We start from the raw sequence: 12879 nt of genomic DNA, 5'->3' as shown, positions 1-12879 counted from the left end.
AACACCTGGGGGAAAAGAGGCCAAAAGAGGGGGAGACATTAGAACACCTGGGGGAAAAGAGGCCAAAAGAGGGGGAGACATTAGAACACCTGGGGGGAGAGAGACCGAAAGAGGGGGAGACATTAGAACACCTGGGGGAAAAGAGGCCAAAAGAGGGGGAGACATTAGAACACCTGGGGGAAAAGAGGCCAAAAGAGGGGGAGACATTAGAACACCTGGGGGGAGAGAGACCGAAAGAGGGGGAGACATTAGAACACCTGGGGCAAGAGAGGCTGAAAGAGGGGGAGACATTAGAACACCTCGGGGAAGAGAGGCTAAAAGAGGGGGAGACATGCCAACAACTGGGGGGAGAGAGGCTGAAAGAGGGGGAGACATTAGAATGGAAGTGGAAACATTGGTTGTGTGAAAAATGGCACCATATTCCTTATGTCGTGCAGAGAAAGTATTGCACTATATAGAAATAGGGAGCTTTTTGGACGAAGCTGAGTCTGTCATCACAATTTGGGAGCAGCATGACTATTGGATGACATTTTGGTCAGTTTAGGTAATATCTCATAGTTTTGGTGCTGTCAAAACAATGCCTTATATGCAAGATAACACTTGAGGATTTGCTACATTTGGGACCTGTATACATTTTCAATGTGTGTAGTACAGATGTAGGATCTTAATTTGATCACCCTGTTGCAGAACTTTTAATGTATGAGATTTTAAAAAGGCTTCTGAAGTTTGTAATTTCCACTTTTACATTTTAGACTTGATTTTCGCTAATGAAAAATGTATCAACTCCTCCAAAATTGTCCATTAATTATAATCCACATAATAATTCACATGTCCTGTTGCAGTAAACTGGCTGAAATTAAGATTCTACACCTGTACCTATCCTTAGAATATCTACAACACTAAGGTTAGAGAAGTGTGGGAAAGTTGCTACATTGCGGTTGTACAGTCATGGCCAAAAAGTTTGGCACCTTTGTACTTTAGTAAAATAATACACCATTTCTTCCAGAAAACCATTGAAATTAAAACATATTTTGGTATCCACATACTGTATGTATGTGTTTGGTGTGCATTTAAACAAAAACAAAAAAACTGAATAATTTAGTAAGCTTATTCCACAAAGAAATCCTAAAATATCCCGGACAATATTATTCAAACCTTCTAGAAGTAGTTAGAAATAATAACATTTCAAGCATGTGATTCTCCTTTACTTTGGAAATGAGCTCACCTGTGGTGAGTTGCAGGTACCTGCAATATAAAAATCATTAAAAGAGGTCAGACACAAGATTGTAGTCAAGCATGGACAATCTGAAGGCTACGAGTCCATCTCCAGAGACCTTGAAGTTACTTTTTCCACTGTATGCAATGTTATCAAGAAGTTTAAGGCCCACGCCACTGTAGCCAACCTCCCTGGACATGGCCACAAGAGAAAACTTGATGGAAGATTGCAGTGAAGGATTGTTCAAATGGTGGAGAAAGCACCTCGGTCAACTGTCCCACAGATTCAAGCTGACCTTCAGACACAAGGTAGGACAGTTTCAACTCGCACCATTTGTCGCCAACTCAATGAAAGGGGGTTATATGGTAGGAGACCAGGAGGACCCCACTGCTGTGAGAAAGACATAAGAAAGCCTGAATTCACACCTGAACATGCCAAAATCCTTCTGGGAGAATGTCCTGTGGACAGATGAGACCAAATTACCGTATTTTCCGCACTATTAAGCGCACCTGAATATAAGCCACACCCACTGAATTTTTTTTAATTTTTTATTTTGAACATAAATAAGCCGCACATGTCTATAAGCCGCAGGTGCCTACCGGTACATTGAAACAAATTAACTTTACACAGGCTTTAACGAAACACGGCTTGTAACAAAAAATACAAAATTAGCAGTAAGCTTTAGTTGTCTTTTGGCACTGAGTCAGTTCCTCACGCTGCTGTTTCCAACGTCTTATCATCGACTCATTAAGACCAAGCTCCCTTGCAGCACCTCTATTTCCTTTTCCAACAGCCAGATCAATCACCTTCAACTTGAAAGCTGCATCATATGCATTTCTCCGTCTTTGCCATGATGAGGGTGACAAAGTGACTACCGTAATCAGAATGATGTGAAGTTTGAGAGAGCTCGATTTAATCTAAACAGTAAACAAAAAAGTTGTTTGACCTTAACCCGTTCGGCAATTTCATTGGTCTAATGAAAGCTTCATGCTGCCAAAAAACTGAGCACGTCACAGAATGTGTTTTTTTGGAGAAGAAAAAAATTGAAAGCAGGAAAAATCCATATATTAGCCGCGTCATTGTTTAAGCCGCGAGGTTCAAAGCTGGGAAGAAAGTTGCGGCTTATAGTCCGGAATTTACGGTAGAGCTTTTTGGTAAAGTACATCATCTCTACGTTTACAGAAAACAAAATGAAGCCTTCAAAAAAAGAACACCTTCCCTACAGTCAAACATGGAGGAGGTTCAGTGATGATTTGGGGTTGCTTTGCTGACTCTGGCACTGGGTGTCTTGAACATGTTCATGGCATCATGAAATCAGGAAAATACCAAGGCATTTTTGAGCGCAATGACGGACCATGTGTCAGAAAGCTGGGTCTCTGTCGAAGGTCATGGTTCTTCCAGCAGGACAAGACCCAAAACACACTTCAAAAGGCACTCAGGAATGGTTCAAGGCAAACGCTGGACTGTTCTGAAGTGACCAGCAATGAGTCCAGATCTAAATCCCATTGAAAAGTTGTGGAGGGATCTGAAAACGCAGTTGGGAAAAGGCACCCTTCAAATTTGGGAAAACTGGAGCAGTTTGCACAAGAAGAGTGGGCCAAACTGCCAGTACAGAGGTGTAGGAAGCTCTTCAATGGCTGTAGGAAACGCTTGATTGCAGTTATTTTTACCAAAGGCTGTGCTACCAGATATTAAGTCTAGGGTGTAAAAAAATTTGCAATTTCTGTTTCTTTTCTGATTTAAATGGATATATTAAGTTCTGAATCAAAACAAAGGTTCTGTAATATTAACAGTGAAATAAAGAATTGTGGAGACCAAATACTTGTCAATTTCAACTTATTTTTTTCCCCCAATTTCGTGGTATCCAATTGGTAGTTACAGTCTTGTCTCATCACTGCAACTCCCGTATGGACTCGGGAGAGGCGAAGGTCGAGAGCCGTGCGTCCTCTGAAACACAACCCAACCAAGCCGCACTGCTTCTTGACACAATGCCCACTTAACCCGGAAGCCAGCCGCACCAATGTGTCAGAGGAAACACCGTACACCTGGCGAACGTGTCAGCATGCACTGCGACCGGTCCGCCACAGGAGTCGCTAGCGCATGATGGGACAAGGACATCACTGCCGGTCAAACCCTCACCTAACCCGAACGACCCTGGGCCAATTGTGCGCCGCCCCATGGGTCTCCCGGTCGCGGCCGGCTGCGACAGAACCTGGACTCGAACCCAGAATCTCTAGTGGCACAGCTAGCACTGCGATGCAGTGCAATTTCAACTTATTTTTAGGGAAAATTGTGAGTTACTTGAAAAAAGTGCAAAGGTGCCAATATTTTTGGCCACGACTGTATAACACCAGTTCTGCAGACCCTGAACAAGGTTATCCACTTCAACTGAATGGCTTCAGCATATTGGATGATTATTATGAGATAATGTGAACACCAATTCCCCAGTATCTCCCTATTAAACTGTTTCTCCATGACCTAACATGTTGAAGATATGTTAGGCGTTATCAGCTGGAGCTTATGTCAATTCATATTTTCAAAAAACACTGTACAATATAATATGGATTTGAACGTTAAGATCCTTAGCAAAAATAAAAGAGAAAAACTTGTGCTTTAGGATCATTGGCTTTTAATGTTTCGCATCGGTTACATTTTCATGAAAAATGTATGTTCCCTATTCTGTTAGAATAATACTCGATATCCAGTGAACTCGAATGTTTCCCCTCCAGTGTTTTGGTTCCTCACCTGTTCCTGCAGTTCTGTCCATAGAATCCAGCGGGACACGGTTCCCTGCAGAACTTCCCTCGGTACCCCGGCGTACAGGTACACGAGCCATCTGCCTGGTTGCACTTCCCATGAATACACTGACAATACCTCTCGCACCGCGGGCCCCAAAGTCTCTTCTGGCACTGGCACCGACCCGTAAACTGCTCGCATGGTGAGTTATTGCAGTTACACTGGATGGCACAGTTCCTCCCCGACCAACCTAGACTACAGTTACACCTTCCTGTGTTCTGGTCACAAACAGAGTTGAGACTGCAGTAGCAGTTGTTAGCACACTGAGGGCCCCAGAAGCCATGGTGGCATGTGCACGAGCCCGTGTCCTGGTCACACTTGCCCTTCTGGCAGAGGCAGGGCTTCTCGCAGTTGGGACCCCAGCGGTTGGGGTTGCATGTGCACTTGCCCGTCACGTCGTCACAGTGGCCGTTGGGGAAGCACTGGCACTTGCCCTTGCAGTCCGGGCCCCAGAATTGGGTTGGGCACTCTGGGGAAGAAGGATAGAGACCTTTTTAGATGATCACCGGAACTTCACAAGTCAAGGAATATAATGTTGAATGGTTTCGACATTTCCCTCCTGTTGGTTTAGGACAGCATATTCAACACCATTCATTCAGAGCTGACAGTTCAGTTTCATTTCAACTATTAACTGTAACATAATGGTTCCCTTGACAATGAAAGTACAAGTCATGGCCATGAAAGTGATTTCAATATATACGTTTGAAATATAGTATCACAAAAGCAAGTTGCTTACTTGTATCACAACTGGCTCCAAAATATCCATGGCGACAGCGACATTCATTGGGCCTGACGCACACCTCATTCTCCTTACAGGTAAAGTTCCCTACACAAAGAGCTGGTGGGAGGAGGTGAATATTGAATTATTATTAGCAATATCCACAACATGGAAAACCTACCATGTTGTGATGTTACTGATATATTACAAATGTGAATATGAAGAGGTATGGAAATACTGTGTTTTGATGTTGATATGTATACATACGTGTCAAACATTCATCGCCTAGCTGCCCCCACCCGCTGCAGCATACCAAGCCTGGTGACCTGAAACAGAGGGGAAGAAAAAGGAGCGTGTCAGAGAGGAACAAGATAAGACAGGAAACACTCAGTGTAGCACAACAACACGCCACAGCCCTGAACCACCACCAATACCAATACCATCTCCAACACTATCACCACCAGCACCACCACAACCATCACTACCACCACAACTACTACCAACACTATCACAACAACTACCAACATTATCACCATCAGCACCATCACTACCACCACAACTACTACCAGCACTATCACCACCACCACCACTGATACCACCACAACTGCTACCACCACTATCACCCACACCAGCATCAACTACCATCACCACCACTATCACTCCCATCACCACTACTACCACCACCCCCACTACCACCACAACTACTACCACCACACCACCAACACCGTCACTATCCCCACCACCTCAAAATAGTATTTGTTTTCTTTTAAACTTTCAGTGTTTCATTGAGCCTGGAGTGTCAGATGGACAGGGGTTGCACTTTTGGGACTAATCTATTGGTTCCATTGCGCCAGGCAAGCTACAGCTAAAATATCTTAAAGAAAACAAATACTTTTTTAAGATGACCCCACGTCTAGCCAGAAAGTAGTGGGGTGTGCGAGTTTAGAGAGGCATGGCGGTCTAGTCGGTGGCAGAAACACCGTGCACTGCGCTGATCGGATCTCTCCTTTTGCTCCCACACCACTGACCTCCCAGAGGACCCAGCCACACTTTTCCTTCCTCTGAAGTGTTGGGGATGGCATTCTGCCTTCAGTCAGACACAGGGAGTGCCCGCATACACAGACTCACCGATAGAGACACACTTTTTTTACTCTAAAACTATGCCAGCTTATCTCCTCTGTTATGTCTCAAAGCTACTTCTGTGACACGCAGGTAGGCTGAGTTTGAGAGATTCTTTACAATTCTGGATTAAAGGTATGCAAACATGGATCAAAAGCTGCCATGAACCTTTGTAAACTATGAACCAGATCCACTCTCAGTGAGGTGTTTCCAAGGTGGTCAATGGTATCTGTGTAATGTAGATAAATCACATTGTTCATGTACGGGGTTGAACCCATCTGACCTTTGACACACAGTTCAATCCATCACAGCTCTGGAGAAGACAGAATTTTTTCTTTGTGTGAAAGATGTGGTTTAGAAACAAAGATGGACCCACATTTGTATTTCGTAACTCCTATATTAGTGATTTGCCACTTCGAAGGGCGTCTAGTACTGAATTCCTCATTCAACATTACATTTGTTTCTTGAGACTGACAAAATCAGATAGCAGCTTTACCACTTTTTTATGGGTTTGCTTTGCATTTCTCACTTTCCCATGGTACTTTATGATGCACTGAATACTGACAAACAATGACATGTGTACCGGCATTGTTGATGTTGTCAACGGCCCATTTATAGTCAGGTAGCTGATTTAGTAAAGTCCAGCTACAGTAGAGCTGATTTAGTAACACCCAGCTACAGTAGAGCTGATTTAGTAACACCCAGCAACAGTAGAGCTGATGTAGCAACACCCAGCTACAGTAGAGCTGATTTAGCAACACCCAGCTACAGTAGAGCTGATTTAGCAACACCCAGCTACAGTAGAGCTGATGTAGCAACACCCAGCTACAGTAGAGCTGATGTAGCAACACCCAGCTACAGTAGAGCTGATGTAGCAACACCCAGCTACAGTAGAGCTGATGTAGCAACACCCAGCTACAGTAGAGCTGATGTAGTAACACCCAGCTACAGTAGAGCTGATGTAGTAACACCCAGCTACAGTAGAGCTGATTTAGTAAAGTCCAGCTACAGTAGAGCTGATTTAGTAACACCCAGCTACAGTAGAGCTGATTTAGTAAAGTCCAGCTACAGTAGAGCTGATGTAGTAACACCCAGCTACAGTAGAGCTGATGTAGTAACACCCAGCTACAGTAGAGCTGATGTAGTAACGCCCAGCTACAGTAGAGCTGATGTAGTAACGCCCAGCTACAGGAGAGCTGATTTAGTAACGCCCAGCTACAGTAGAGCTGATTTAGTAACGTCCAGCTACAGTAGAGCTGATTTAGTAACGTCCAGCTACAGTAGAGCTCATTTCGAAACACCCAGCTACAGTAGAGCTGATGTAGTAACACCCAGCTACAGCAGAGCTGATTTAGTATCACCCAGCTACAGTAGAGCTCATTTCGAATCACCAAGCTACAGTAGAGCTGATTTAGTAACGCCCAGCTACAGTAGAGCTGATTTAGCAACGCCCAGCTACAGTAAAGCTGATTTAGCAACGCCCAGCTACAGTACAGCTGATTTAGCAACGCCCAGCTACAGTACAGCTGATTTAGCAACGCCCAGCTACAGTAGAGCTGATTTAGTAACACCCAGCTACAGTAGATATTATTTAGTGACACCCAGCTACAGTAGAGCTGATTTAGTAACACCCAGTTACAGTAGAGCTGATTTAGTAACACCCAGCTACAGTAGAGCTGATTTAGTAACACCCAGCTACAGTAGAGCTGATTTAGCAACACCCAGCTACAGTAGATATTATTTAGTGACACCCAGCTACAGTAGAGCTGATTTAGTGACACCCAGCTACAGTAGAGCTGATTTAGTAACACCCAGCTACAGTAGAGCTGATTTAGTAACACCCAGCTACAGTAGAGCTGATTTAGTAACGCCCAGCTACAGTAGAGCTGATTTAGTAACGCCGAGCTACAGTAGAGCTGATTTAGTAACGTCCAGCTACAGTAGAGCTGATTTAGTAACGTCCAGCTACAGTAGAGCTGATGTAGTAACGCCCAGCTACAGTAGAGCTGATTTAGTAACACCCAGCTACAGTAGAGCTGATGTAGTAACACCCAGTTACAGTAGAGCTGATTTAGTAACACCCAGCTACAGCAGAGCTCATTTCGAATCACCAAGCTACAGTAGAGCTGATTTAGTAACACCCAGCTACAGTAGAGCTGATTTAGCAACACCCAGCTACAGTAAAGCTGATTTAGCAATGCCCAGCTACAGTAAAGCTGATTTAGCAATGCCCAGCTACAGTAAAGCTGATTTAGCAATGCCCAGCTACAGTAGAGCTGATTTAGCAATGCCCAGCTACAGTAGAGCTGATTTAGTAACACCCAGCTACAGTAGATATTATTTAGTGACACCCAGCTACAGTAGAGCTGATTTAGTAACACCCAGCTACAGTAGAGCGATTGTAGCAACACCCAGCTACAGTAGAGCTGATTTAGTAACACCCAGCTACAGTAGATATTATTTAGTGACACCCAGCTACAGTAGATATTATTTAGTGACACCCAGCTACAGTAGAGCTGATTTAGTAACACCCAGCTACAGTAGAGCTGATTTAGTAACACCCAGCTACAGTAGATATTATTTAGTAACACCCAGCTACAGTAGAGCTGATTTAGTAACACCCAGCTACAGTAGAGCTGATTTAGTAACACCCAGCTACAGTAAAGCTGATTTAGTAACACCCAGCTACAGTAGAGCTGATTTAGTAACACCCAGCTACAGTAGAGCTGATTTAGCAACACCCAGCTACAGTAGAGCTGATTTAGCAACACCCAGTTACAGTAGAGCTGACATAGCAACACCCAGCTACAGTAGAGCTGATTTAGTAACACCCAGCTACAGTAGATATTATTTAGTGACACCCAGCTACAGTAGATATTATTTAGTGACACCCAGCTACAGTAGAGCTGATTTAGTAACACCCAGCTACAGTAGATATTATTTAGTGACACCCAGCTACAGTAGATATTATTTAGTGACACCCAGCTACAGTAGAGCTGATTTAGTAACACCCAGCTACAGTACAGCTGATTTAGTAACACCCAGCTACAGTACAGCTGATTTAGTAACACCCAGCTACAGTAGATATTATTTAGTGACACCCAGCTACAGTAGAGCTGATTTAGTAACACCCAGTTACAGTAGAGCTGATTTAGTAACACCCAGCTACATTAGAGCTGATGTAGCAACACCCAGCTACAGTAGAGCTGATGTAGCAACACCCAGCTACAGTAGAGCTGATTTAGTAACACCCAGCTACAGTAGATATTACTTAGTGACACCCAGCTACAGTAGATATTATTTAGTAACACCCAGCTACAGTAGAGCTGATTTAGTAACACCCAGCTACAGTAGAGCTGATTTAGTAACACCCAGCTACAGTAGAGCTGATTTAGTAACACCCAGTTACAGTAGAGCTGATTTAGTAACACCCAGCTACAGTAGAGCTGATTTAGTAACGCCCAGCTACAGTAGAGCTAATTTAGTAACACCCAGCTACAGTAGAGCTAATTTAGTAACACCCAGCTACAGTAGAGCTGATTTAGTAATCCCCAGCTACAGTAGAGCTGATGTAGTAACACCCAGCTACAGTAGAGCTGATGTAGTAACACCCAGCTACAGTAGAGCTGATGTAGTAACACCCAGCTACAGTAGAGCTGATGTAGTAACACCCAGCTACAGTAGAGCTGATTTAGTAACACCCAGCTACAATAGAGCTGATTAATAACATGAGGACACACAAGAAATGCTGGGCAGCAATGATAAATTAAAAATAACTTCCCTCAATTCATCCTGTGACTGAACCCAGTAAAAATATAAAACAAAAGGAACAAATGAAATAAAATGATAGGGATGGTGCACTGCCATAAAGCAAGCACTCAAGCTTGTAAAAAAAACTAAGGATATGATTGCAATTGAGATTTGAGATTTGGGCCAATGCCAAATATGTATGTGGTGAGGATGAAGAATGGAGAGTTTACTGTACCCTAAACAAAAACACTCCGTGGGGATGCTAAAAGTCAAAATATTGACCATCAAACCAACTATATAGACCTGGGCAACAACTATGACAATAAAGAAATGTGTTTTATACAGACTACATGAGGTACTGTAAATGCTCATCATTGGCTATTGGAGTTGTATTGTCAGGAGACATTCTAACAGGAATGGTAAGGATAGAAGCAGGCTGGGCCCTGGGGTCTCCTTTCTAATGTCAGAGTGTGTTGATGGGCAGACCACAGACGGGCTATGACCTCTACTTTGGATCCCATACACTCTTCTCTTGCACCTGACCCTCCTTTGACATGCTTGCATAGTAAAGGTGCTTACTGGAGAGTAAGAAATTAATGCTTCAGTGAATAGATTGTCATTGCTGTGCACTCACGCACGCACACACACACTTACTTCATGGGTGTTCAGAATCGAATGAAAACATTGGGAAACTGAGCTGTTTACGTTCAGTCTATAACTTTCCTTTGTGTCTGGCAGCTGAAGCCATAACATTGTGTGTGGTTATTTTCAGTCATTTAGCTCAATGTTTCCCAGCTCCAGTCCTTCAGTACCTCCAACAGAATACATTTTTGTTGTAGCCCCGGACAAACTCCCCTGATTCAACTCATTCAGGGCTTGATGATTAGTTGACAAGTTGAATCAGATGTGCTTGTCCGGGCAACAACAACAAAAATCTGTGCTGTTGGGGTACTCGAGGACTGGAGTTGGGAAACACAACTATCTGATGCCACGACTTCAGGCCAGTGTCACTCAATATATAGCGCCCCCTATAAGAAAATATGGAACATTATCCACGGTTTCAGATGCATATCGCATCTGGATGGGATGGCTGTTCAGATGGACTCCTTCTTGTGTAAGGAGATGTTATACATATGAAAAGAAATACGACCAACTAGTACGCAATATCAAAGATGTAAAATGTTAGTGGAGGGAAAGACAACGTCAAAAAAAATATTTTGCAATGTGAGCAATCAATAAATAAAAGCACAATACATCAAGAAGTAGGCTAGCTGCACGATATGGAGAGCGATAGAGGCAGGCAACTCCTTTTTTAATCGACAGAACCGTTATTTTACTTACCCTGGTAGTTTGCATACATTCCTGCCTTTGGGATTGAGTTCTTGGCTGAAACTCGAAAAAAATGAACAAACAACCACAACAACTGCAAAAAAATTATTCAATTCCATTGTACAAGAAACAGCATCCTTCTAGACGCCTCTTACACTCCGCGTTCCTGCTCTCCAGAAAACAACACTTTCTCCTACTATTGTGTTATCCAGGGTTTCTGTATGTATAATCCACGGCGGTAAAAGGTGTTTATTTGTTATTGTCGGAACTTCAGATACTTTATCCAAGTATGGTATAATACATGTTCCAGTTGAGGAGAAAAGGTTCACCACTGCGCTATCTACGCCACCGACGTACCCAGAGTTGAAAGAAAGTGTAGCGACACCAAACCACACAGAGTACTGTTCCAAATAAATGATAAAACCCAAAGATGAGCACGCAATTCGATCTCCTCGAATGATGACTTTCGTTCATTGCAGATTTGTAACAGAACTATTCGTTATTCCATACATTTTCAAAAGAATAAACAAGCAGGAAAGAGGCATCAGGAAAGTAGCGGAAGCCAACAAGAGGCATCCTCCTTCGACAATATAAGCAGGCGTTTATTGCCACCAACCATAATTTGGTCACAAATCTTGTTTTGTGCCCAGCGGAAAAACGAAACTAACAGAAAACGAGTAGAAAACGAAATATTTCAACAGGCCGAGTCAAAATGTCAAATTTTCTTTAAATCAAAGATTAATAAAGTTTTATTCCGTTATTGTCTTCTCTTTCTTGGGCTCTCACGTGTGTCAGAGGAAAATTCCCGATTTAGCCTTGTCTATCCTTCGCTGTCGTTACACTGAGTCAAGTGGATTTACTTTTCGTGCGCCACAGTTGATTTCTTGTTCTGAGAAAAGAAGCCATAAGCAACTAAAAAAAGTGGGTGTGCCACAAGTGGACAAATAGACAATATTATGATATAGGCCTATGTCTGGTTCTTCAATGTCCACATTTCCTCAAAATATAAGAGAATACTTTAATAATAATAATAATTTTGTTAAAAAAAGGGGGTTTATTTATAGTAAAATAATAGCAGTAATTCAATTTAGGCAATGAAGTACCCAAACTTTATTTATTTTTTCAAATGTTTGTAACATTAATGTTAGTCCCAATCAATCATTATTCAAGGCCAACTTCATTGGATCGAAATTTAACAGAAAGAAAAACTCTTGGCAGCACCCTTCCTACAGTTAACTTTCGCAAGGCAATGGCTCCCCCGTCTGTTTCATTGAATGAACTGACAAAATAACCACATGACATGACTGGATTATTACCATTTCACCGTAGTTTTCAATACTTTACTGTGCGATTAATACAATAGTTATTTTCATCAACTTGTTACATTAATTTGGAAAATAAAAACGACGATTTCCTGTTTGATGGGATATTTATTGGGACAGGTGTTTTCGATTTTAGAGCTGGAATCCACCTGAAAGTCTTTACCAAGGAGGAATACACACGTGTTTTACGTCAAAACTGTATCCGCCCTGGCTCGGGCAGGCGCGGATATAAACTTCAGAAGACAATGTCCTTTCTAAGCGGAGTAGGACGCGGGCACACAGTTGAACTCCACCGAAAAGCAGAAATACTTCCCCCTCTTGACTTTGAACATACACAGGAAGCATACAAGAGTAAAGACAATTTAGAACTGCTCAGAAGTTTGGTGGTTTTCACACTATGCTCTTATGACCTTTTGATTGATAAGGAGGTTTGGTAGGCCTATACTAATCAAGCTTATTTTTTGTATTTATTTCCTGTTGTAAAGCTCAAACTGGCGAAGTACATATAAAGCAAAATTAGAGGCACATCATTGCATGCTATCTTCTCTGTCTGTTTACATTAAAGGTTTCTTTCTGTGGTTTCACTTTCTAATCTGTCCTGCATGCTGACTTAAAATATAAATGAAACA

General features: G+C 42.6%; 1 protein-coding gene across 4 annotated transcripts in view; it reads right to left on the bottom strand.

Moving 5' to 3' along the window:
* The window catches only part of LOC106579808 (scavenger receptor class F member 2), a 31702-nt gene extending 19867 nt beyond the window's left edge, over positions 1-11835 (bottom strand). For 2 of the 4 annotated variants that reach the window (XM_014160001.3, XM_045704269.2), the window contains exons 1-4: positions 10941-11835; positions 4998-5056; positions 4749-4850; positions 3962-4481 (exon numbers count right to left, since the gene is read on the bottom strand). In XM_014160001.3, coding sequence (XP_014015476.1) covers positions 3962-4481; positions 4749-4850; positions 4998-5056; positions 10941-11047 — 788 coding nt within the window. In that variant the 5' untranslated portion in view covers positions 11048-11835. The remainder of the gene's footprint in view (positions 1-3961; positions 4482-4748; positions 4851-4997; positions 5057-10940) is intronic. The other 2 variants (XM_014160000.3, XM_014160002.3) reach the window with 1 other exon arrangement.
* Between the last annotated feature and the right edge of the window lie 1044 nt (positions 11836-12879).

This window comes from Salmo salar, chromosome 20 (genome assembly GCF_965601325.2).
Source record: "Salmo salar chromosome 20, fSalSal1, whole genome shotgun sequence".
Lineage (NCBI taxonomy): Eukaryota > Metazoa > Chordata > Actinopteri > Salmoniformes > Salmonidae > Salmo > Salmo salar.
This window is presented reverse-complemented; position numbering and strand designations above follow the sequence as displayed.